At 42.5% G+C, this 26,759-nt stretch overlaps 1 protein-coding gene across 3 annotated transcripts in view; it reads right to left on the bottom strand.

The window, feature by feature from the left end:
* MAP2K5 (mitogen-activated protein kinase kinase 5) overlaps positions 1-26,759 on the bottom strand; it is a 249,102-nt gene that overhangs the window by 21,577 nt on the left and 200,766 nt on the right. For all 3 annotated transcript variants that reach the window (XM_019647307.1, XM_019647306.1, XM_019647305.1), the window contains 2 exons: positions 16,736-16,797; positions 13,584-13,629 (listed from right to left, as the gene is read on the bottom strand). In XM_019647307.1, coding sequence (XP_019502852.1) covers positions 13,584-13,629; positions 16,736-16,797 — 108 coding nt within the window. The remainder of the gene's footprint in view (positions 1-13,583; positions 13,630-16,735; positions 16,798-26,759) is intronic.

Here is a 26,759-nt window from a genome sequence, read left to right as displayed (position 1 = left end):
GAAACAATTCAGATACTACAGCTAGTCTATGGTCCATATTTGAGTAGCACTAAACTACAGAAACTAGCAATATATTTTGCACAAAAGATGTGCTCAGTAAAGTTTGATGAGTTAAAAGAAATTTCTCCCAAGTGCAAGGAAAATTACTGTGTTTCCCCGAGAATAAGACCTAACTGGAAAATGAGCCCTAACATGATTTTTCAGGATGCTCGTAATATAAGCCCTACCCCAAACATAAGCCCCAGTTAAGATTGTCAGCCAGACATGACTGTTTGAATAAATTTATAATTTTGTACATGAATAAATGAATAAATGTAGATTGTTGGAGCAAAAATTAATGTAAGGCCCAGTCTTATTTTTGGGGAAACAGGATATATCTCTTGGAAGCTACTCATTTCTATAACCATGATGGTAGAACTGGAAAGGAAAAAAGGTCTGTGGCCAGATAAACAGCAGAATGTACAGCACCTTCAGTTTTTGCTGCAAGTTGACGAAACCAAAAAACAGTAACACAAATGCTCACAGCTTCCCCTCAGATAACCAACTAATGGACCGGGTGCAAACTGCTAGTGATTACTTTCTGTCTTCCTGTTGGGTTCGATTTATCTGCACTGAGGACCAAAAGGAGTGAGTTAAGCACTCATCCCAGAGAGGCATCCTGGCCTCACAAGCACAAATCACTGAAATCCTACACGTTTCTTTGTGGGGTATTTGTATTCAATTTTATTTTTGATTGCAAGAGACAGTTTGACTTAACTGAAATTCTCACAACCACAATAACAATCCCCTGCCCGCTACTCATCAATAGATGCAGCTTTGATGTACTGCGGAATGGTCCTGTGTTCTTCTGGGCTGTGTGGCTCCAAGCAAGATAAATAACCCCTCTGAGCCCCAGTTTAACACACCAGTAAAATGGGAATAAGAAAAGTCCTTATAGTGATTGTGTCAAAGTCAAATGAGATAACTTTTGAAAGAACCCTATAAACTCATGTGTTTAAATAATACTGTTTAGGGAGGAGGTGGGTGGCAGATGAGGGTAAAGGGGATCAAATATATGGTGATGGAAGGAGAACTGACTCTGGGTGGTGAACACACAGTGTGACATATAGATGATGTATCACTGAATTGTAAACCTTAAATCTATGTAACTTTGCTAACAATTGTCAGCCCAATAAACTGTAATTAAAAAATATATTGTTTAGATTTCTCTCTCTACAATAAGTCTATTTTTTTTAAAGGTTGAAGAACAGAAACCTTTCTGAATTTATTATCTGCATCTCCAAGCTGCATGCAACTCTGACTGCCAGTTTCTTTCAAGTGAGTTCAGAGAAAATAAGTTATAATATGGATTTTGGCTACTGTGGATATTGGAGGGTCTGGTACTTTTCCTTACGATCCAAGCTGTGTTTCACATTGTGCAGAAAGTAACACACTCACATAAATACCCAATTGTCCTGTGAGGCATGGCTCACTTGTTAACCCCTTTCTCTCCAGAAAGTTCTGGCCAGAAGAAATCTTACCTTCCCCAGGACTCATTTTATCTGTTAAATTCATAATATTTCAATTCAATTACTATTTATTGAGCATTCTACTTGGGACTAAGGCTATGAGCTCATTCTCTAGGAACTCGTGGTCTTATTTATTTATGGACTGTTTACCAGTTATGCAAACAAGTCACTGACACAAAGTGTGAAAAGTACACTAATAGAGGTACTTGCCAGGAAGAGAGATGACAGCAGGGAAACATCCACTCCACTGAAGCACACCTGGGGAAGCATCATAAAGGCTGTGCCAGTTGGGTTTTGGAGGCTGAGTAGGAGTTCGCCACTTGGACGTGAGGAAAGGGTGTTCTTGGCCGAGGAAACAGCACAAGCGAAAACATGACCATGCGAGAATGCCTCATGCATCTGGGGACTGTTAGAATGGTACAGCACAAGGTGTGTGTATTGGAGTGCCATGAGGTGAAGGGGGCAGGTGAAGGTGGGCAGGAGTAGGTGAGGGAGGGTCTTTGGCGCATCTCACATTCTATCCTGTGCTTGGCTGTTTACAGCCCCACCTTCCTTGCTATCCCTGGCAGTGGTCAGGACTCAGGGCTGACATACTGCTTCCCTGGCATCAGGCAGGATGCTCTGCCCAGAGCTCCACAAATAAAAACGGTGAGTGCATACTGAAATGCATGTTGTCATCCTCAAAGCATGTTCTCTCCTATCTCACGACAGTAGAAAAGGCTGTAATACTCTACTGCACCAGACGTGCTGTGGGTTATAATTCAGCCAGGCCCCTAAAAGCTATCCTTACACCTTCCTGTGGTACTTAACCCACTTTCCAGATGACGCGGCACTGCTGCCTGCACAGGAGAGCTGGAAAGAGGGCCATTTTCCAAAGCAGGGAGGACAGTGTGCCCAGCCAAAACTCTGCTGACCTCCCTGATGGGAGGAAAATCTTGTTTTGGAGACAGTGCTTTCCAGCCTCAGGCCCTGCATACACCAGCATTCCAGGGTGGCCGAATGGCTTTCTCCCGAGTTAGAGCGAGTGTATTCCAGAGGCAAAGCTATGGCTTAAAAAAAAAAAAAATCATGTTTAATTTAAAAATTAGAAACTGGAGCAGGCTGTGAGCACAGGGGTTGATTGAAACAAAATTTAAATTCCTGTCAAGCCCATTTAAACACGGGGGCCCTTCATAGACAATTAGCTGCTCCCTGTGAATGCTGAATAAACTCAGGCCTGGTCACTGTGAGAAGAGAGGCGCCTACTGTGAGGGACTGAAAAAAAATTAACTAAAATCAGGCTGTATGAAATATTTAGCTTTCCAGTATATCACAGGGGTTTGGAAGTGTAAACAAGACAAAAATCGATTCCTTGGTGCCCTCAAATCAATCCCCCAAAATGGCTAGGGCATCTGTTTCTGCTAAATTTTGTTTACATCGGCAGATTTGCCTTAATTGCAGTTGTTTATCTCTCATTGTCCCTGGGGCCCTAATCTCCCGATTACTAATACTTAACACTCATTTCACATCTAAAGCTACTTCTAATCCTCAACAGGTTTTGGGGGCTCTTAAAATTATTGAAACCACAGAGGCGGGAGACACAGCCTCTTTGTGAAAGGAACATTTTCTTATCTACTACCAGCTGGGCCCAATCATCACCAGGGATGGTGACAACAAAGGTGCTAAAAGGCTCTTCCACAATGACTGCTGCTCCACTGGGGATTCAGAGGAGAAAAAAGAGCTTTGATGGAAAAATCTGAACAAGAGGCTAAAGCAGTCCAGCCAAATAAAGTTACTGTCATAATCAAATGCTGTCAATCACCATGAAAATCCAATTAAAAATGTTTCAGCACAGCCCTCTTAAGTGGAAAAATGTACCCTATTTATACAAATTTTTGTCAAGTCCACACCAATCTCACAATTAGAAAGTCCCTGCTATTAATTGAATCCCCCTCCCCCCAAGTTTAAAAAGAGATGCGGGCCATTCAGCAGGCTTTTGAGGGAGCTGAGGCTCGCGTAGGCTATTGGTATACAATTAAGAGTTAATCGGGTTACATTTGAAAATTCCATTTTTATTTGTGTCAGGGGAACCTTTGCACGAATAAACGAATGGTACCTATTCTCCTACTTTAGAATCAGTGACCATTTATATTAAGGGAACAGAGAAACGCTAAACCAGGATACTGGAAAGAACTAGTCCACGCTCCGGCAAATGTCTCTCCGTAGACCACGGCCTAATGTTTAATTCTAATCTTGAAAATTAAATAGAGGACAGAAGACCCAAATGTCTCAACTGCTTTTCTGCAGGCTCCAAATGGCCAAGCGAACCTCAAGTTATCTGCAGGAAGATCTGGCCCCCCTCAAATGACTGTGTGTCTACAAAAGGCCTCATGGAAACCACAAGGCTTGAGATTCCCCAAAGGGTCTCTCTCAAAACTGCTACAAATTAAAAAGTAAACAACCCATTAAACAAATCCAGCTGGTTACAACTGTAAATAGGAGGCTTCTAAGATTTTCCCAGCTCTTGAAATTCCTGGTTAGACTCATTCATTATTGATAAGAATTGCATCTATTTATCGGAGTGTACTCACAGGAAAGCAAGTTTGCTGCCTTCCATAGCAATTCCCAAGCCAGAGACCAGGCTTCAAGATCCTTTTCTGTTCCTCCCACAAACGGCTAAATGTCTGGGGTCTTTTTCAATCTAATCCATTATTTTGGAGAGCTGGGGGAGGGTGGAATCATCTGATATGCTGCTAGATAAGGGCCTTGGGGTCCCCTGCCATCCATCTAACCGGGCTGGCCAGGTGGTCTCCTCTAGGTCTCGGCTCTCTAATGTCCTCCTGATTTGGAATTAACTGTCGGAGGTGATTCTCCAGTGGTCTCACGCAAGCCAAAGACCACAGATACTGCGTAGCAACACCTGCTTAACACCTTCTTGCTCCTCCCACACTTCCACAGGGGAACAGTTGACCCCTGGTGCCTGTTCTGATTGGTCAGGCCCATGCTGTACTGATTGACAAATACTCTGAATATTATCCCTTCAAACATTGTAACATTTTAGAAATTCCTTTATTTTGGCACGAAGTTATTTTACCCAGATGACCTCTCCTAGCAGGATGTCAAACGAAAACCTCAGACCATGTATTCTAGTGTGGTCATCCTAACTCACACTGATCACAATGTCCAGGGGTCGCTTCTACTTTGGTCAGTTTCCTCGACTTTACTCTGTAAGTTCTTGGAGGACAAGGGACATGTCTTGTTTGTCTTTATCTGTTCAATGTCTAGTATGGTGTTTTTTGAAATGGATCAGAGAGTGGCACATGCAAAGAGTAATTAATAGTGATTTCTCCTCTTTTAATCACATCAGAGACCTCACCTGAATGACAGCAGCAGAGGACCGAGTTAGGCACTGAGTTATAAGATCATGATTCGCTTTGAAAGAACTTCCAATCTAGCTGAGGAAACAAGGCATTAACCAGAGAGTGGCTCTCACCAGAGAGCCACCCCTTAGAGTCACCTGGAAAGCTTTAAAAAATAAAAAAGCTCTCACAATCAAGAAGCCAGAGAGTCTTTGATCTGGGTTGAGAGTCAGTCTTTTTTGTTTTCCTTTTTTGAACCCACTCGGATGATTCTGATGAGTTAGGAGCCATTGCACTACATGAACCCACTTGTGTGTATAAGACGAATAGGAAACTTATGCAATTACGTGCAGTTCCGAGTTAGAGACAATAAATTCTGGAGGGCTTCGGAAAAGGAAGCAAGCGCTGTGAAGGGGAGGAGTGGGGAAAAGCTGCTGGAGGAGGTTGGAGTCCTCTAAGGACAGGAGAGGGAGAGGAGAGCATTCTAGGCTAAGGTCACCACCCAAACAACAGAAACTGCTGATGAGCTGAGAAGCATCAACTGAGGAACTAATGGGGCCGGCCAAGTGGCTCCGTTGATTAAGAGCGCGAGCTCTGAGCATCAGGGTCGCCAGTTCGATTCCCACATGGGCCTAGTGAGCTGCTCTGGAGGTGAGCTGCTGCTGAGCTGCCAACAGGTGGCAGGATGGCTCAGCTGGTGAGAGCACGTGCTCCTAACAAGGTTGCCAGTTCAACTCCCTCATGGGATGGTGGGCTGTGCCCCTCCTACCCCCCCACAACTAAGATTGAACATGGCACCTTGAGCTGAGCTGCCGTGAGCTGCTGACAGGCAGCCGGATGGTGACTGGACTTGGAGCTTAGCTAGCTGTGCCCTCCACAACTAAGATTGAAGGACAACAACTTGGCTGTTCCCCTCCCCCAATTCCCCAACACTGTTCCCCTTTCCCAATTCCCCAATAAAATCTTAAAAAAAAAAAGAGTAACTAATGTACAACATACTCTAAAGATCCAGCTCAGCCCCCTCTGAGTGTGGATAAAACTGAAGAGCGGCCTGACCACTCTACCGCATTCAAGATAACCAAACTACTCCTATGGTCAAGGCTATGCAGCCTCACTGTGCCTTGAAACACGATGCTGGGAAGATGACAGCCTGCCCAGCAAAACAAGAAAGAAGCATTGCAGGCAGGAGTTCAAAAAACCGCAATCTTAAACAGGCAAATCACCACCATATTAAGAGATCTGACGTGACTGATGGAGGAAAAAAGTTATCCTTAACTGGGAAATTAAAACTGTCAGATCACCATGATCAAGGAATGACAGATTTTATCTATCTGTATCTCTCTTGCTATGTGCATGTATATAAACACACACACACACACACACACACACTTATCTGCTAAAGTCTCGTGAAAAGATTAAGCAGTCACATCTATGGAAAAACAAAGCTTGTTTTCTGGGGTTGTAACCTCTCTGTTCTTGCTGAAGTGCTAACGTGTCATCAAAAATTCAAATTAAAGCTGTCTGATTTAGTGCGATCGCAAGCGTCCAGACAGTGATTCTGCTGTTGTAATTATGTGCAATTAAAAAGCTAAAATCAGCCTCTTACTAGTGGATTCCTATTTTTAAGCAGACATAAACAGATGATTTTAATGGCCTTCAGAACTTGAAAATAACAAAAAAAAATCATTACATGGTTGTCAACTGGACCCTATGTGGAACCCCAGGCTTCTGTGATGCTTTTTGTGCTTGAAGGAAATATTCAGTCGAAGTTACAATCCCAGCCAGCATCTCTCCGTGCACTTTCTGGGTGCCTTAGCTAATGAGCTGATTTGCACCTCTAAATGAACAACTGAAAGGAAAAATGATGTTTTTAAGAGTGGGTGACCAGACACACACAAGTCTGGCCCTAATGGTGTATTTTAAAACATGTTTTATATGACACAGGCAATCGCTAAATGTAGTCAACTACAACCAAGTTCAAAATTGCTTATTAAACCATCATTAGTATCTTACAAAGCTTAGATTGCAAGCATAGTGGCCCAAGAGCACTATGCAAGGGAACTGCGGAAATGTGCCCGCCCTCATATTTGTACTTAGGACACACCTGGGCCCTGAATCAAAATAAACTGAAACTCATCTCTGCTCCATTTAATAGAATGTGGTGATAATGTTGAACTTGATCTGAGCTCTGGGCTCCCAGAAAACAGTGACAGGTTAAGAAATCTCCCCACTCCCGTTAACCACGAAGGACCAACCACCCTGCTCTCCCAGAAATAAGACCCTTTTCCATGACTTCTGCAAGTCTGGCTAGTGACTTCCTTATTTACCTGCCGCCATCACGTTAGCTCTGTCCCTCTTCTTTGAGACATTCCTCATTAATAAACATTCTCCCTATTGCAACAGCCTGAATAAAATCATTTCCTGAATTGCCCAGTGCATCTTGTCTTTCACAGAGGTCAAGAGGTTTGGATCTAGTAATGGCAAACAAGGCCACCTGGTGTAAACTCCAAAATCACGCTGGAATTTGAGTGGAGAAACAAAAGTCTAACGTGGTTGATGTCTCCAGTTTTTAAAAGGGACCATGCAGATGCCCAATTTATCACATACCTCGCTTAACTCAGAGAACAACCAACCAAACTATCTGAAAATGTAATTACAATCAGGTTTGGATAGGCAGAAAAGCTACCAGTGACAATGTAATTTAGAGGAGTTAAACAAGTCAACATCTCTTTGCAAGTAATTAAATGTTTAGACAGATTTTTCTGGAGCAGTTTGGTGTTTATTAGCCCCCAAACGATACCACCTCTTATACATACATAAAGCCTTCTCTGAGAAATGAGATGCCTTCAAGTTTGCAGCTGCTGGGATTTAGAAGGGAAAAAAAAATCTAAAAGCACTGTCTTGATTATAACTGACACCCCCTCCCCCAAGACCCACACCTGCTTCATGTATTTCCAGTCCCACTATTTACTTGCTTTCTAAGCAAAATGTCAAATTTCAATTGCAAACTGCACTCTATGTTTCTTCTGAGGAGCCTGAATCGAAAACCAAACTTGAGGAAATGCTAAATGAGGACGCCCTGCTCTGGAATGTACAAGGAGATGCACAGAATAACAGGCGTTATTAGAACCTAAGGAGAAAGCCCATGTTTTTAAACAATTACCAAAGCAGTATAGTAATAGCATAAAGACAATTTCTGCGCCAGCTTGTTTCTCTGAAATTCTCTCTGCCACTGAACAGCTAGAACAGATAATAACTATTAGTAAATCAAACTCCTCTGCAATATCCAGCTGTGCCTCACACATTTACATACAGATAGAATGGGTATATGTTTTTAATATGTATGTGCTACGTACTCTTACCACAGCCGAAGTGTATGCTACAAAGGCGGAGAATGGGAATCCGATCAGCATGAGATAATAAAGTGGCCTAGATAAAGTATTAGCCAGCGATTGATCTCAAACCGGGTGCTGCGTCTTCTGACCTGATTACTTACTATGCATAGATTCCATTAAATAGAGCTTAGACACGGAAAGCTTCTGGAAATACTCTAAATGCATAGAAGGACCTACAGCACTCGGAAACCAAATTGTAACTGCAGAGATGTCCAGAGCCCACACCCTGGGGCTGGAGTCAAGGCCCACATTCAGGATAGGCGGGGAGGTTAAAGGGCTGCCTGACAGCTAGTGGGAAGCCCTGCTGAGTCCCCCAGGGTGGGACTTTCCCTTTCCTCCCCCACACGGAGCAGGCACCCTGAGAGAATGCCTCCCTGCCAGGCCTCCCTCCAGAGCTGCACGCTTGGTGCTGGCCTCACAGCTGTAACAGGATGGAAAGGTAGGGAGGGGGCTGAACAATCATTCAGGGTCATGGTCCCCTTTGAAAAACCGATGACAGCCATGAGTCCCTGTGTGCAGGAAAAAATGCAAATCCCCACATGCCTGCACGATTTAGAATGTAATTTCAGGGGTTCTAACACACTGCCTGAAGTCACAGACCCTAGGTCAAGGGCTGCTGATCTAATCCATCCCTTTGGTTCTGCAGATGAAGACACAGAAGTGGGGAGGGAACTGTGCAGGCTTTCCCTGCTAAGTTGCAGCCTGACCTCAGCGACAAAAGAGCCCTTAAGGAAGATTAATTCTGGAGAAGGACTTCTCTGTGGTTTACACGAGCAAACTGTCTATATAGTAATGTTTCTCACTATATCTCTTTTATTTAAAAATGTTTAAACATATCATTTGAATAGCAAAACCAGATGCAAACCTCTCTCTCTACCTCCACGCTCCCATCTCAGGCTGTCTCTGTCTCTGAGTTTAGGGGTCTGTCTGGTTTTTATGTTTTTGCTTCCCTCAATCTGATTATTGACATGTTGGGAAAACTGCTCTGCCACCTTTGCATTATCTTCCTCCCCTGTCTTGTTCCAGTCTCACCAATCCTTTCTGGTTTTTTTTTTTTCGTCCTCACACAAGCTGTGACATCCCTGCCTAGCCATCTGAAGCCTGCTCAACGTTCTGTCTGCCACAGCCTGGAAACTTCTTTCTAAATTTGGTGGCCCAGGTCACAGGGCTGGGGCAGAACTGACATAGGTCTGTCCTGTGATATGCATGAGGGTGATTTAAAAGTACCCATTCTTTTTTTTCATAATGGAATCATCATCACAATAGCAGGAAGGGGTATGGAGGGGTTCCTATCTGGCTGTCTGTGTGCTGACTGCTCTTGGCTGACTGCGTGGCTGCTTCTCCTTTGTTTTTTTAATTTAATTTAATTTTATTTTATTTTTTAAAAATTTTTTTATTGTTAGTTTCAGGTGTACAGAACAATGCAATAGTTACCCTTTTCACCCTCACAAAGTAACAGCCCCCTTTCCCCCATCTATTGCCCTCCCACCCCCGATATCGTGCTTATCTATTACAATTCCATTGAATCCTTTCCCGCACTCTACTCCATGTCCCGAGGTTATATGTATATATAATTATAGTTGACATACAGTATTATTCAACATCAGTTTCAGAAATACAATGCGGTGGTCAGGCCTCTACCTCAATGCTTTTCCTTTGTTGGGGTTAAGAATGACTCCTGATTCGTGAGACAGCTCTTAAAGGAGGGAAGAAATGTCAGATCTTTCCAAGGAGGAAGGACTTCCCTATACTTGAATGGACGTCCACTAGAATAAAAGGGGATGTGTAGGTGAGTGCTGCTTCTCTGTCGGATCCAAGTTTTCAAGCCTGGACACTAGGGTTCCTTCTATTAAGAAGTGGAATTTCTGAATAGACTGCCCAGCTGGTGGTGAATATATTGCGGATTGGAATTCCACCTTTGTGGGTGTGGGACTCCATGAGGCCAGTGTTGAAGGGGTTTCTGTGCTAGCAGCACCAGAGGTTTCAAATGGGGCCTCTCCACACTCCTGCTGTGCCTAGCCTGGTTCCTTAGCCTGGAATGTCCCCTTAAAACTCCCTATTCAAACTCAATCCATCCTCCAAAGGCCCTTTACAAATGCTACTTTCCCCATATAGCTTTTCCCCATTGCCCCGGGCAGCCCCCACAGCACCCCACTGTTCTCTGGGACCAGTTACTTACTGTATTCTAGCTACTTGTATACTTGCCACATCCCTTGCCAGACTGTATGTACGCGGCTTATTCTTTGTATCTTCTGCTGAGTCTGGCACAGGACTTGGCACGTAATGGTCTATAAATATCTGCTGAATTCAACTGTTTACAAGGATGATGTGGATGCTGATGATGAACCTTTTGAGTGAATTCTTTTATCTTTATTTTTATTTTTTATTTTTATTTTTTTAAGAGACAGGGTCTCGCTATGTTGCCCAGGCTGGAGTGCAGTGGCTATTCACAGGCGCGATCCCACTACTGATCAGCACGGGAGCTTTGACCTGCTCCGTTTCCGACCTGGGCCGGTTCACTCCTCCTTAGGCAACCTGGTGGACCCCCGCTCCCGGGGGGTCACCATATTGATGCCGAACTTAGTGCGGACACCCGATCGGCATAGCGCACTACAGCCCAGAACTCCTGGACTCAAGCGATCCTCCAGCCTCAGCTTCCCGAGGAGCTAGGACTACAGGCGCGCGCCACCGCGCCCGGCTTGAGTGAATTCTTTAGGTAGCTTAACGTTACTGCCAGAAATGCGCCCCAGCTCACGTGGACCCTGGCCTCCCCAAAATGTGAGTACTGAGGGAATTTCTTGGTCCAACTTTAAAATACTTCCACTTAGAACATAAAAGTGAAAACCATCTTAGGAACAACCACACAGTGTAGACAGGATTACACAGCTAACAACTGAGTTCCAACACTGGGATTTTAATGGCCTCAAGGGTCTAAACTTGAGGTGTACATTTCATCTTTAAGACTTGGGTATTCTGGATATAAGGTTACCCCAACAAATACAAAGGCAAAAACCACTCGTGTGCCCACCTTGTGCATGGCCCGCCCTTCCTTGCAGTCTGATTTACTTAGGCTGGGACCTGCTTCGTTCACTGGCGGTCAGGGCCACGCTGGAGTTCATTTAAGAGCTCCCAGATGCTGTCTGTGTAACTCTCAGTATTTCCACCCAGCCCACCTCTGATTTTCTCCCTTTGGCTTGGAAAATGCAGGCCCATAGGGAAACCTCGACAATCCTGCAGGCCTCACAGCTGATGTGGCCCAAGCTGTGCAGACCATGTGGGCACCCTGCTGACTGGAGTTACCTCACTTGGGAGATAAACTGCTCTTTTTGTGAAAGCCAGGCAGGTCCCCCCCCACCCCCCCAATGACAAATGGGCTCTCCAGTTCATGCATTCCAGAGGATGCTCTCAGCTTCCAGATGGGAGCAGCATCAAATAGGTTGTAGGCAGAGAGGGAAAAGGAAAAATTAAAGCCATTAATATGCTAGAAGGAATCAAGAGACTGGCTCCTTAAGGATGGGTCCCCAGGATGTGACTCAGGTTCCTCAGCCTGTGGACAATCCACTTCCTTTCCTGTCTCCTACTGGACCCAATATTCTGGCCAAAGGCAGGCAGGGCTCAACCCCTTGACCACAGGCCTTATATGCGCTCACTGTTTCCTGCTTCCTCTCTGAGCCCTTTCTAAGCTGGGGGAGTCTCACTATTGCTATACCAGAGGGAATCCATTCATTTAAATCAAACTGTGAGCAGTATTAGAAATAAGGTTAAATTAAGTGTAGGATGGTACTTCCTGTGATTGCATTTTTCATTGTGTTTGATTGGTTTATTGATATTTATTAATTAAAAATGCAGGACAGCACACAGCAGGGTGTGTAGTTATAAAGAGATATATCGAAATTCGTATCCCTCGTCTCTCTCTCTCTCTCTGTACAAACACACACACATGCACGCGCGCGCGCGCACCTTCCAAGGCGCTGCCCTTACCTTGTCCTTATGACTTGCCACCCTGCAGTGGTGTTCCTCACCAACAGGTGCATCTGTATGCTTTTATGGGTGTATGTACCATCTGCAGATGTTTTATTTATAAGTGGCCAACTCATTCCAGTATTGAAACATGCACTTACAAACGTATCTGTTTTATGAAACCCTACTCCTTTGTCTTAATAGCTGAGTTATCCAGCCATAGCATAATAACGTACAAGGTAAACGGGTCTCCATCTCTAGGACCTGTTCCAAGTTTTCTCAAATGTAACTAACTGCAAGAATTCCCCAACCATCAAAGAGACACCCTCCCCCACCCCAAGACCAGTTTATTCTAGACATGAAACCTGCACAGCTACAAATCACAGAGCTTTTAGGGGTGAGCTTTCTTTAACTTGAAACTACCCTGAAAACTGAGATTTTGCCCCAGGAGTAACAGGAAAGAGAAAACTACCTTCCTGGAAAGCACTCATGATGCAAAAGGGACATGGGCTGTTATTTTATTCTGGGGATGAAATCTGTACTAAGAGAAGGTTTGAATGCTTAGAGTGTTCATTAGGATGAACTACAAAGGATGACAACTCTGAACCAGTATCTGTAAAATGCTTATTGTTTAAGGTGGCGGAAGCAAATTGGCTGGAATTGGCTCTGACTGCAATAATCTAAAGATCGGGAATGGCTCTCAAAACATCAGAAAGAGCAGACTATACTTATTATTTACTAATGCTGGATTCTAACATTATTATAACAGCTTGTGCATTGTCAAATCAACAATCTGTACTAACCAAGTGACCATTTGGGAATTATTAGGGAGCGTCTCTGTTCCTCTCCCTGCCTGCTTAAGATCTGTCATTTGCAATCAAAGAAGGAGGTCTTGGAGCTGCGAACACAGCGCCAGCACCCTTGTCGCGATCCCTTCCCGAGGGAAGACCAAAGATTCACATTAGCTTGATCTTTTGCAGCCAATCTCATTTCCTTCTACATGAATCCAAGAGGACCCCATGCCACATTCAGAATCTCCTGGAGGGTCACACGAAAAGCTTAACACGCCGACTATCTTCTCTGTGACCAGCCCTCTGAGTTCTGAGAAGCTGTAACGGCAAATGAGGATGAGCAGTGGCCTAGATTAACTCATGACCCTTGAGTGCCAGGCAAAGAAAAATAATTCTGCATCAGGTTTCAAAATGGTGGTGGGTTTTTAAGAAGTAAAAACTCCTACCTGAGGATATGAGCTTCAAAAACACGTGACTGCTGCCGTTCCGGAGCCTGTGGGTGTTTCAAGGTCCACTCTGATCCTTTTCCGAGAATGTCGAGCACACATACATAACTGGGAATTACTAATGTAACCCAAAAAATGTACTTACCATCAATTCCTCAGGTGCTGGCCTTTCTTTTGGCTGTTTTCGCATGCTGTAAGAGAGAAACAAAATGCCTGTTACTATATCACTTGTAAATTTGTGCTGTAATTTCCACCACTGACTACTTCCCCTGCAATTGGAATGTTTTCAAAATTCATCGTGTTCCTTCTTGGCCAAAGTACTGGTGCCAGCCTATCATTGCGCTTCACAGATGTTGTGTGTTTTACAAACTGAAGGCGAGATCCCCACCCCCCCACCCCTCCCACAAAAAAGATTGTAACTCATTTTATTGCGATATTTGCTTTATTACAGTGGTCTAGAAACAAACATGTACTATCTCTGAAGTATGCTGTATCAGCACATATTCCCTTCCTTTTATTGTGGCCTTTAATTAATTAGATTGTGGGGGAAATCTCATGAATGAGAAACATAAAGTTGTTGTTTTTTTTTGAGTTACTCTTATAATACACATAAAGAATAAATTTAAATTTATTCTAATTCTACTTTTGAAATGAATGTGAAAGAAAGCAGCCATATTCTCTTCCTGATGGCAGTTGTCAATTTATTTCAAACTTGAATTCAGGGAACAACATACTTCTTTTTTGGTAACTGGGATAAGACAATAAGAAACATGACTATCAGGTCAAATGAGAAAATACCTCATTCATTATTGAATAATAACATATAACAGAGGTCAGGAATCTAGATAATGCTACAAAATTATAAATGGGTTAGTTACTATTACATTATCTCAACTTTCGTTTATTTTGGCTACAATACAAGTTGATAAGTCATTAAACAGCTCTGGGAAAGTTAAGTTTAAGCTGCTTAAAGAATCACAATCCTCATGCCAAATATTTGTCTTACATGCAATAGGTATAATTAATAGCTCGAGCATGTACTCAGCTACGTGATGAAGTGCCCACCCATAGGGCTGAAGTGACCATATTTGTACAAAACTCAGTGTCTGTGGGATGAAGTCACAAAGAGTGACTGCTGCTTCTATTACTTGGAAAGTCACACAGATGGTTTTTCTTTACGTAAGGCAAACTCTAACCAGCAAGAAGAAAACCCTTCATATAATACAATGGCTGCATTTGCTGGTGGTATTTTTTTTTAAAGTAGAAAGATTTAATGATCATTTGGTAAACAAGAATCGTAGTTATGAACCATTAATGACATCAAGGACATTTGCCTTCCGTATAAATAACCATATGTACCTCTCAAATACTGCATCCATTAGCAAGTAATTCAAGCTGTCTCGCCAGTGGAGTTGGTAACAGTCCTAATCTGACATTCCAAAGTAGCTGTATCTCTTGGGAAAACAAGGCTATTACCCACTATCATTTCTGTTTCAGCCTGACATCTGTGGAAATTTCAACACAGGTTATCCCTCCCTCTGTCTCCATAAAACTTTGATATAAAAGCTGATTAGTTTTTTGGACAGGAGGGAGGCAAAACCTTATCTGCTCTTCTCCCTGTCTGCCTAGAACTGGCCTCCCCCCCCAGGTTGGTCTCAGACCATACAGCAAGATAAACGTGGTGGTCCCATCAGAAACCCAACATCTCCGGAGCCAGTGATGCCCAAACCAGATGCTCTGGGCAGCTCAGGAATCACAGTTTGTTTTTCAATTCCTGCATTTCAAAATAGGGCATGATGTGCTTCCGAGTGTTTCTAGGAATTCCATGTAAAGGAAATTAAGAAAGATTAATACATATTCCTGCATAAGGACTAATAAGGACTTATATGAATCAGCTTAGGATTCCGGTATTTAACCAAAATGTATGCTTTTTCCCAGCATGGCATGCTTTGGAAAAAAAATGTTTGCAGAGTGAAAATAGTTAAAAGCTACAAAATATTATGTAAGTATTTTAAATAAATAGAAACAGTGTTAATAAAATTTTAAAAGTTGGGGGAAGAATCTCTTCTTGATATATTTCACTATGGCATATAAACTGTATGAGACATTTTTATTAAGCGGTAACATATTATACTTAGTCAAAAAGGTGATAAAGCTTGACATTTATATTAAGGAATATTTCTTGGTTTCACTTTAGCGTAATCATCAGATGGATCACGGGGGGAGGGGAAGGGGGCAGTGTACAGCCATTTCGGTTTAGCAAGGACTCCTGATGGCACCATTTCGTGGCACCACAGGAACGAAGGGTTCGTTTTCCACCAGTGGACACGACCCTGAAGGGGTGGTGAAATGAGGGATTTGGTGGAGGAGGGAAAGAGAAGTAAAGGTGGTTATGCCGGATCTCCAGCATGTACAGAACAGTTTCTAGCTGGCTCTGTCTCTGCTTCGGGGTGGTTATTCCTCCGCTCCCAGCTTCCTTTTCTCTCTCCATGCTGGGGTGAGGGAGAGGACACAGGAGGGCAGCGGAGCACCTGGGCCTTCTGGCCACACAAGTGCTGCTGAGCGAACGGGAGAGGTGGATGATGAGAAAGGGCTAATAAAAGAACAGCTTGTTCTACTGGGAGGAAAAAGGCAGGAAGCTGGAAAAGAACCCTTGGCAGAAAAACGCCTGTTTCCTCAGGTGTAAAATGACCAGAGGCTGCCTAGAGACTCTGAGGGTCCCTCTGATCCTCTCAGTCCTTTAATAGTTAAAGTGGGCCTAATAGAACCATTTTTTCATAGTCTTCCAAACATCAAAATTCATTGACGTGGGACACCAGTATTGCATTTAAAATATAACCAAAGATAAAAGTTATTTACTGAAAATCCAATGAATTAATAAACTATGCTGCTTCCACTAAGTGACGGACAGTTTTATGGGTCACTTGAGGTTACATTAATAAAAATAAGCTTCATAGGTCTGTTCAATAGGGGCTATAAAATGGAGTATTTCTTTAAAAAAACAAACAAAAAAAACCTGGATAGCAACTGTATCTGTGCTCAAAAGAAGTAGCCTGATTCTCAGCAGTTTATTAACACAGGAAAAAGCCTCTAAAGTACATTTACAACCCTTTGTGTAAATAACGCTTACATAATTTAAACAATTTCTTCAGCTTTGCTGCCCCATCTGCCCAAGGCCCCGAAGTCCCTCCTGTCTCCAAAAGGAAGCAGGGAGAGCCATAAGGTCTCACGGAGCCTCCGAGTTAATGGCATGTATCATTTACATTGAGGGCATGGCATGTTTGCAAACAGGCTCACCACTGAGTGATGAAATGTACAAATGGCTCGGAGAACTCTCCAACCGGAAGGACGGGCGAATCCTGGGATGGAGGAAAAACAAGTCACCGAAAGTCACAACAATTCCTTTCCTTTCTTTATCCCCTTCCTCCCCCACCAAAGTAACAGTATAAAGATGAATCGATCACAAGGATTCCTCACCATGTGGAAAGGAAAATAAAGCCTCATCCAATTAAGGAGACTGCCTGCACCCTCTGCCACATGTTTATGTAAAATGCCAAATTTAAAGCCACACACATTTTACAATGGTGAGAAGCATGAGAGCAAGGAGGGAGGGGAGGTGAAAAAGGGACAATGATAGCCACAGGGTAGGAAAGAAGGTACGAAAGTGTAAATGAGAAATTAATGATTATTTAAGTAACACACAAATGGTCTTGTAATTAACAAAGAGCTGTGAAATTATTCTTGTGCTGACCTTTGTTCTTTTACTAGATTTGTTATTTATTTACACTTTCCTTTTTATTTACATTTATTTGTATATTCAGCTGCTCTTAACTGTTTGCCCCTAACAGAATCATTTGGGCCAGATTTTTTTTTTTTTAACTTTAACAGAAAACCTTTTATAGGGAAAGGTGTTTTCTGAAAAAGAATTTCAACCTATTCGCCAGTCTAGGCAAACTCGTCATATGAGAAAGCCAGTGAATTACGGACACAATGAAAACTTGCCCCCCTTGACCACCAAACAGAACTGGGGTGGAGGTGGGCGGCTTTGGAAAGAGCAGAAAACTACAAAGCAACAAACGTGACAACCACCGTGTAACACAGGGAGCAAACCCCATTACCATTTGCAAAGGAAGGCTTTAAGAATTTAGGAGTTTTTCCAAGAATGACAGAGAGTGCCACTGTGTTTATAGTGTAACGGCTCAGGATGTAATGAAATTACACTGCAGAGTACTTTAACAGTCATCTCATTAGACCTACAGTTGGAACAAGAGAGCCACATAAAGTAGGCAGCTGCAAATGACTCCATTCTCATCTATTCTCATTTGCTATTAAAAATACCTTTCGGCGGCTTTTTTCCTCCCTGACATCCCTACACAAAGTGCCCTGCAAAGTATGATACATGCACCTATTTAAATTAACAAAGGAATGACTTATTTTAATCTCACTGTGCTTTGGAGTGCTTTGGCCATTTGGATGAGCAATATATCATTACATACAACCTTCCAGCGCTGCAGGCAAGAAAGTCAGAGCATGCAGCATTTGGTGGGAGCCAAACAATTTCTCTAGCACACAACTGTGTCAAATGCATGCATGTATTCATTATTGGGAACGAGAGGAAATGGCTTTGATGTAGTGGAAAAAAGAAGATGATAAAAGCACCTCTGCAATATGCGTGTCATTATCAATGGTGGCAGATAGATACAATCGCACAGCCCCCTATGTGATTAGTAAATATACATATAATTGCTGTGGCCAATTATCAGAAAAATGAGATCGGTAATTACAAGACAGAAAATTAACTAGAACTCTTATTAAGGCTTTGTTTCCAATTCAAACAATTGAAAACTGCTGGAAAATACAATTGAATCAAAAGGAACCGAGGGGGTCAAAGCAGCCCCAGGCCCCCCGCCCCACCAAAAAAAATCCTGAAGAGGTTAAAAGAAAAGGAATGTGAACAAAATGTTTCTTGGTTTTTGCCTATCTGTTCCCTTTGAATTTACTCTATTATTCATCCAGAGGAGGAAAAAGCTTCGTAATAGTAAACTTAAAAATTCTCATCAGTGGAGAAAAGCTTCGAAGAGGAAAGGAAAACAAAGGAAAGTGGGAATGAAATAAAATCTTGCCAAGTTCAAAGGATTACATGCAGGCATGACATAGAGAGGGCCTGAAAAACAGGGGGTGAGGGGGGTTTCTGATGAAATCGTCTGCTCAAAAGAAACAAGGCGCGCAATAACATGACAAGTCCAATAACATGACAAGTCTGCAAGGAAGGTGCTATAAAATGGTCACAGAAGTCCCATCGGTTTGAAGAGCAAAAATAAAACATGATATCAATTTCAGCCCAGCCTGTTTCAGGAAAGCCATATATATCACCAAGCCCGCAAGATTCTACAAGGCCCAGTTCAGAAATGACATTTTACAGTCTCAAAAACTATTAGTAAAAAGATAGTTCAAAGTCTGAGGTACAAAAATTATGGACTCTGATCAGAGTGTTCTCTAAGTCCTGAAATTTTCTGAGGAGGCTGTGGTACTACAAGGGTCGGAGGAGCAGTTGCTTTAAAATGCATTGTTTAGGAAAATAAAAGCCGACTGTCTTAATGTGGCTGAATATTTACCAAGATGGTTAAAATTCTGGATGGGTTTTCTACAAAGATCCTGGTAAAAAACACGATGCTAATGTGGGCCTCATTTCAAAGTATGATCCTAAGAGTAAATTAATGAATTATAGACTAGGCGACTTGATGGAGATGTCATTTGAACACGGATGAGACACTAAACAAGGAAATGTGACATCTTTGCATGGATAGTTAATTTTATTTAAGACCTGATATTGTAGCCTGTTAAGTTCCTCATAATATAAAACTAAGGAACACTGGGTGGTACCCATGAATAATTTATTTCACTTGTGAAAATGCCAGCCCACGTCGACTTTGCAGAACCACAGAGAGTGGATTCTCATCTCAGTGGTGCCTGGAAAGAATCACTCATCAAAGATGCAGGGGGAAACTGTAATCCCACATGCATAATGCCACATACTTTTTTTTCATCTTGAAGTCCATGTCTCTTGCATACCTCCAAGGAGAATTTTCTGAGACACAGAAGGCTGACTTGCGGAGGGCTGGTCAGAGGGCAGAACACAAGCACAGGGCAAAGGGGTCCTGCCTGTGAAGGCCTCCCATGCCATGGAAGCCACAGGCTGTTAACACGCCAGACCTGACATTGTGCACCGCACTGGAGGATTTTAAAGTTATATTTTCCTTATTTTTAAGCAAGTCAAATTAGAAGCTCATTTAAAGCAGGATGTAAAACACCTCCAAGAACCTGCCTATTTCGAGATGTAATTCAAATATGTTTGAAGGAGGGAGGGAGAGAGGAAGGGAGGGAGGGAGGCCAGTAGGAAAGCTGCTTCAGTGTCACAGAAGCTCCCAGGGTGGGAGAGCATCCAGTCCCCATGGGGTGAGGAGCAGACAGGACCATGCCACGGGGCTCAGGACCGACTAAAGTAGTAGCTGTTGCTGCTTATCAAAATCATTCTCTGTGACATATGGGTTCAGGTCAGATGAAGAAATACATTTCGAAAATACAAATACAAATTGGAGAAGCGGTCACACAAGTAACTCTCAGGTCTGGCGGAAACCGACTCTAAATTGTTAATAAAAGTCACTCTCTCTAAGACCCTGGTGCCATACTTCACCTTAGAGGCTTTGTGGGGACGCTTTTCTGTTGAGCTTCTAAGCACAGAGGTATGGAGCGAACGAGTGGACACAGACTTAACCGAAAGCCTGAACGTGAGACTCTGGTCCCCAATCAACTTTAGAGACCTGCTAAGGGGACACAAGCTGGATCCTGTGATGGAGCAGGCTACTGTTACATAAAAATCGCTGCCATAAACCATTTCAGTAAGCAATCGTGGCCATCAAGGAGGATAGTCTCCAAGTCTCAGAGGTTTCCGTAACTACCTGGTCAGCCCCTTTTGCTAAACAACTGGAACACAGGCAGGCAGCATGCTCGAGAACAGCCAAGGACAATGGGAAAAAGTTTGAGTGATGCCTTTGCCTTGTGAATAATGAACAGTTCAGGAAGGTCAACCCATTACAACTGAAACTGTTTAATTATTAATTATGCACAATCTATGAGCAAAAAGGACAAGTTCAGAATGTTTAATGTATGCTAACTTCAACTGGACTCTCTCTGGGTATTTTGTTATTAGCACTTGTCAGCAAGGTACTCAGGCATAAAAAAAGGCAGGCAGCAGAAAATCTGAGTGTGTGTGTGTGTGTGTGTGAACCTGCACACTCCAAGAGTGGGGGAGGGGAGGAGGGAGGAGGAGGTCCAGTTCCAACCACAGCTGCTGCTAGTTCACTTGCAGAGTAAGTGTGTCAATAAGCACACCTTGTGACCTTGAGAGCTGACAGGCATACTGGATATTCCAAATACAGAAAACTTAAATAAGAAAAATGATTTGAAATGATTTACTGAAAAGGGAGGCTATTATTTCAAAGGCATAGTTCTTTTTTTGAAACTATACTGTTTCTTGGCTTTGAAAAAAATCCATGTTATTAATGTTTACACACACACACACACACACACACGTAGAATCTGTGTAAATTCAGTCAATACCCTGGCCGTGATATTGTACTACACTTAAGAGCTGTTACTGTTGGGGAAACTGGGCAAAGGGTACACAGGCGCTCTCTGTAATTTTTCTTATAACTGCATGTAAATCTAAAATGATGTCAAAAAATAAAGTTTAAAAAGAGAAAGGTGAGGCGCTAGTTTAAAAAACTTGAATGAGGTCCAGATTCTTAGAGGAGCTCTGCTTGCTGTGTATCAGGAAGAAGCCTGATATAACTACTCAGCTGGAAAAAAGTTAAGACATCTTTACTTAAAAAAATATACCCAAGGATTTAATTTTTGTCTTTAATTCATAACTGAAGATGATAATGGAACTTGACAATGATGTGGTGGTCACTTCAGACATTGATAGGGTACAGACAGAAAATACTGTAAAAAAATGATACAATTATTCATTCCTTATTTATTGGTTCGTTCATTCCATAATTTTCTTGACCACCTACCATATCAAAGGCACTGAGCCTGGCATTGTGGGATAACTGATCCTTAATCCGTATCCCAGAAGAATGTGTGTACCGTTCAGGGGGATAAGGCTGTACCGGAGAGCACCGAGGGTTCGATGCAGTTTGGCTGGTACCTGAGTTCAGAGGGGAGAGTGACGGGGAACGAAGTCTAAGCATCTGGAGGACTGTGAGATGCCTTCTTTGCTTTCTTGCTGTCTTCCTTCCTCACTCCTGGGAATGCAGGGACCTTGACCATGTGAACCTGTATCCTGTTCCCTTCTCTTTGCGCAAAACAGGCATTCCTTCAAATTAAGATTTTATACTTATTGGCAGTAAAACATAAGGAAGTTAGAAGGGCAACTTCTCAAAATTCTCAAGGTGTTGGCTCCAATGGTGAGTTCTAAGGTCAGCTGTGCTGTGGTTAGATTCAATCAGCCTGGCAAGTTAAATAAAATATGGCAAGCCTCTGACTTTTTCTAATAGTTTATTTCTAGACTTCAGAGTGTCTAGCCATCTAGCTAACAGGTGGTCACCATCACAGAATCACCTGAAGTCTGACCAGGATCGAGAGTTAAGCTCTATCACTTTAGAAACAAATCTTTTAACTCAAGCCTCATGTTCCTTTTGCCTGGCCCAACAGTTTCTGCTCTTACACACTGCGGTTCATACTAACTGGCACAGGTCTCTTAGGTCAGTCCGCTTCTACCCACACAGCTGGGGCCAAAGGTCATTTGTGATTCCAGTGGCTTCACGTCAGGCAGAGCAGCATTTTGCCTTGTCAGACCCCAAACTGGCTTTTCATCCTCCATTACTCACTACTTTAAAATAACATTTTTGTGAGACCACTGGCAGAACCTACAGGACAAGTCTGTTTTCCCTTGGGGAGGAAATCTAGTTTAAAAAAAAAAAAAAGACAAAAACCCAAACAATTGGACCCTCACCTTTTAAGATATCCACAGAAGCTAATCTACAAACCCCAAATCTACCTGTCCCAATGGTAATCCAATAGTAGATTCTGGGACGTTATCTCGGTTTTAATATTCTGAAGGTCTTCAATGTTCCTATCTGTATGTTTCTGCTATAACAGACTGTAGCCAGGCGGGGAACGAAGGCAGTCACATCTTATCCGAGAGACAAGGGTGGGAAATAGATGGACAGGTACTCCTGGTCAGTCAGAGAGTGAGCCCAGTTTAAGATATGAATAAACCATAATTACACATCCGATTTGTAAACATGTAGTCAGTGCTTGTTAAAAACTCTCTTAAACACGTGGCCATTCTGTGAGGGAACAATCAGTATTTTAACATTATGTGTATGTTTTGACATTTATGTGTATGCTTGATTTCACAATGCAGATGGAACTGACCTAATCTGCGGGGTGTTACAGGGACAGTGCTGGGGTGGGAACGAGGCTTTGAATTTAGGATGGCTTGCAGATGGGCGTCACCAGAAAAGCAGGCCTCTGACCCTCCTCAGCTGGAGGCCAGAAAGCCCTTCTTTTGCTCATCCCACTCCACATCAAGCCCTGAGCAGAGAAAGTGAAAGATGATTTAATTTCCACACTGGGTCACCCCATGCTCTGGGTTGCCAGATGTGACAAATTACATGTGTGGGCATTTTGGTGTGAAGTTCTGTCCACTGGGTCTGGGCTGACAGTAGCAGCTCATTTAACTTGTCTCAGATGGACCTGGAACCAGGGGCAAAAGGCCTGAATTTTCGCCACTGAAACACCCACCTTACTCATAAACCCTTAAAAATCATGGGAGAACAAGCTGTTAGACACGTGACCATCACAACCAGATGGCATATGAAAAACACAAAATATAAATGAACAGGTCTAAAGGAATCTATCTCTAGGTAATTGGAATTTGAGATGATAAAGATTTTTCCCATTTTCATTTCCTCCTAAATATGCTTTATAAGTTCCTCGGTATTCGGATAAGAGAGGAGGAACAAACTTTGTCATTAATGTCAAAACTAAGACTTCATTTAGTCTATCAATTTTTTTGTCATTTGAAAGATTTATATTTACTTAGTGATTTTCTAAACATATGGCAAAGATCTTGGTGTTTTATAAAATTCCTTGAAAATAGGTAGGGAGAGAGATATGGAAAATGCATTCATCTTTTAAGCTGTATTTGCAAAATTGCTTTCTTTTTAAAGCCAACGAACACCCAGTTTTCTCTTTATATTTTAGGTCTCCTCTTGGTCATGAGCTATACTGCAATGTGGCATGTAGAGGTGCTTCTGTGAACAGTACCTGTACACTCACACACATACTTGCACACTCACATCCTCATACATCTTCCTTTTCAATGGCGTAGGCAGAACAGCAAAAAACATGCTTGTCTCATACCAAAGGGATTTCATTTACAAAAGTAAAACCCGTTATTGTCCTCTCTCTCTGTATCCTCTCAATGCATTTCTATTGCTTTTTTCATAAAACACTGCTGCAAATAATCAAGCATGACCACTGACATCCCCGAGATTGAGTTTTAGGAACCATTAAATGAGCTCACCCTCGTGGGAAGCCTCCTGCTCAGGCTGGTCTAAAGGTAATTATTCAGCAATTCCTACCTGTGGTTTTACCTTGTCCCTATATAGTGTTTGAATTTCATACACTGGTAAGGTCAATTTTTTTTTTCCTCAGGAAAAGTCCAGCTACACATGTACAATCGAGGACCTAAATTATAATGTTAATATATACACTGGTGTTTCACCAGGTTCTGTGTGCAGAAGTGCTGATTAAAAGCGATCTCAGGTTAAAGATAGATCATAAACTATATTAAACAAAAATGAAAGAGGAGAATCTAGGAGAAAAATAACCCTTAACAGGTTCCTAAGTGAAAGGAATCATCCCTCTTTTCACAAGTAAGGCGTTAACACGGAAACATCTGAACTACATCCACATACTGTTTAAGGGCAGGAACCTGGCAGGTCCGTGTCCTCAAAAATCAACAAGCCATAACACTATCAAGTCAGACTCTGAGAAGTCCCCGAAAGCCCACGTCCACACTGCCACACTGTACGTCCTCCTGAATGTTCACTCGACTGTTAGTTAAAATAATTGCTGCCATTCGCTACCTGCACTGCAAGCTACGGATAAGGGGAAAAACAGAACTTCCAGGGGCTGCATGGTGTAGGGGTGTTGGCGGGATTTGCTTACACATTTTTTATAAGCAAATTCCAAGGCTACGTCAGCTGTAGCTCAAAGGCTGAAAGTTATGTGCGAAATTGCGCCCTACCTGGCTCTGTACAATAAGCAGAGAGAAAGGGATTTAAGGCTGGCTAAAGGAGATATCGCATCAGTTTAAAATTAGTCAATGTGAGAGGAACAAAGAGGAAGACAGGGCGGGCGGGCNTTCAGCTCCCAGCTCTTTGGCAGGTTACCAGTGAAATGCATGCAGAGGACGGGGAAGGTGATAGCCGCAGGCGGGCGGGCGGGCAGGCGGGAGGGAGAGGAAGTGAAAAAAACAGAACTACATACTGTGAAATGAACAAGTTCAGTTTGAATGTTCATCAGGATTTGGAAAATCATAATGCCATCTGCTACTCTGGACCTCAGAACATCAGGGATCTCGTGGGCCCAGACGCTTCCATTTCCAGGAGGAAGGAAGGAACTTACGCTCCCTGGAATGCTGCCTCCATTCTGGAATGGAGGCAACACCCCAGCCGACCAGTTTGGAATCTCTTTTGAGAACATTCGAACTGCTCACAGACGCGTTTCCCCTGGTTTAGGGAAAATTAACGGCAGGCAAAATGATTATAGCAACTAGGCAGTGAGGCAGAGCAGTGCCCCAGCCCAAGCTGCTGGGTAACTGACCCTGGCATCCAACTTGGGCTCAGGGTGTGTAGGTCCCATCATGGTGGATTAAATGAGCATTGTCCTACGGCTGGATAAGACTTCACAATAGAGCAACACATGTTAAATGACGGCAGCCAAAACTGGCCCCACCAGGCAACTGCCCATTCACAGAATGCTATTCACAGGCCTCCACCACCAAGAAATTAATTCATTAATAATACATCAGGCTTTGTGGACAATTCAAAGAAAACACAAAGCTACTTGCTCAATGATTGCCTAAAGATGCAGAATTTTTCCTGTTTAAAAAAACCCCCCAAATTTAATTGACTTACTGAAATCAAAATTATAGGGATGTTTATGCTAATATTTTGCTTAGTAAAAAAAAAAAGAAATTGAGAAAAAGCTATCCACTGGATTTACTCAATGTCACTAGGAAATACACATTTTTTTTTAGCAATAGCTAATAAAATTTGATTTTGTATAACTGTATTTAAAAATTAATTTTTCCCACTTTTAAGTGACTTTGTATATCCTTCAGACTATCAGGAAACATTTTGCTTTTTAACTTGTCTCTTCGTTACATTTTTAAAACTCACTTCTTTCTTTCTCCTCCCTCCCAACAACTCATAAATATGAATTAAATATAATTATAAATGAACAGAACATTAACTTTTGGATTACTGCTGTGTTTTGGTAGAATGTTAATGTCATTTCTAAAAGAAACAGTTATTACCAATAGAAAAAGTAATTACTAAAGGAATCGTGGCCTTAATGCTAACCTATTTTCAATCTTCAAACTGGCCAAGTTGCATTAATTTAAACATACTAAACTTTTCAAAGGAGGTATTCGATTTCTAAAGGTTGCCTCATACAAAAGAGGAATATCGGTTTTCAGGCTTCCAATTATATATTCCCAACACTATGAGACACAGGGCTAGTTAACAATATCACTGGAGGACAAGACTATTGTGTATCCACTTGGATTAACTTACCAAGTTTCCAATGCCTCAGTCATACAAGTTACCAACATCACGAAATACCTTATCGCAAATGCCCGTTTATGTGAGTGGTTAAAATGATCGCTGCTGTTGCTCCTCGGAGAGCTCAGGCCATCAGGTCTCACACCACTTCTACCACCTGCAGTTTAGTTTAAAGTGATCTATTTATATACAGCTTTTTACAGTCTGCCTTCTTGACTAGGGGAGAAACTGTAGTGGTGGCAACTGCATCTTATTCATTCCCTATTGCCAGCATCTAGTTCTGGGATTAATACAGGTTTGCAGAATGATTATTTGGGCTATAATCAATGCTTTTCACACTAAAATCTATAGAACGTTAAGGGTTTTTATATAGCTGCTGGGGGTGGGGTGGGGGTAGGGTGGAGATCTAGGCCTCCCACCCTCTGATTAAACTAGAATGGTTTTAAAGTCCAAAAAAT

The sequence above is a fragment of the Hipposideros armiger genome, unplaced genomic scaffold (assembly GCF_001890085.2).
Source record: "Hipposideros armiger isolate ML-2016 unplaced genomic scaffold, ASM189008v1 scaffold_110, whole genome shotgun sequence".
NCBI lineage: Eukaryota > Metazoa > Chordata > Mammalia > Chiroptera > Hipposideridae > Hipposideros > Hipposideros armiger.
Note: the sequence above shows the minus strand (reverse complement) of the source record. Positions and strands in the feature narration are given on the sequence as shown.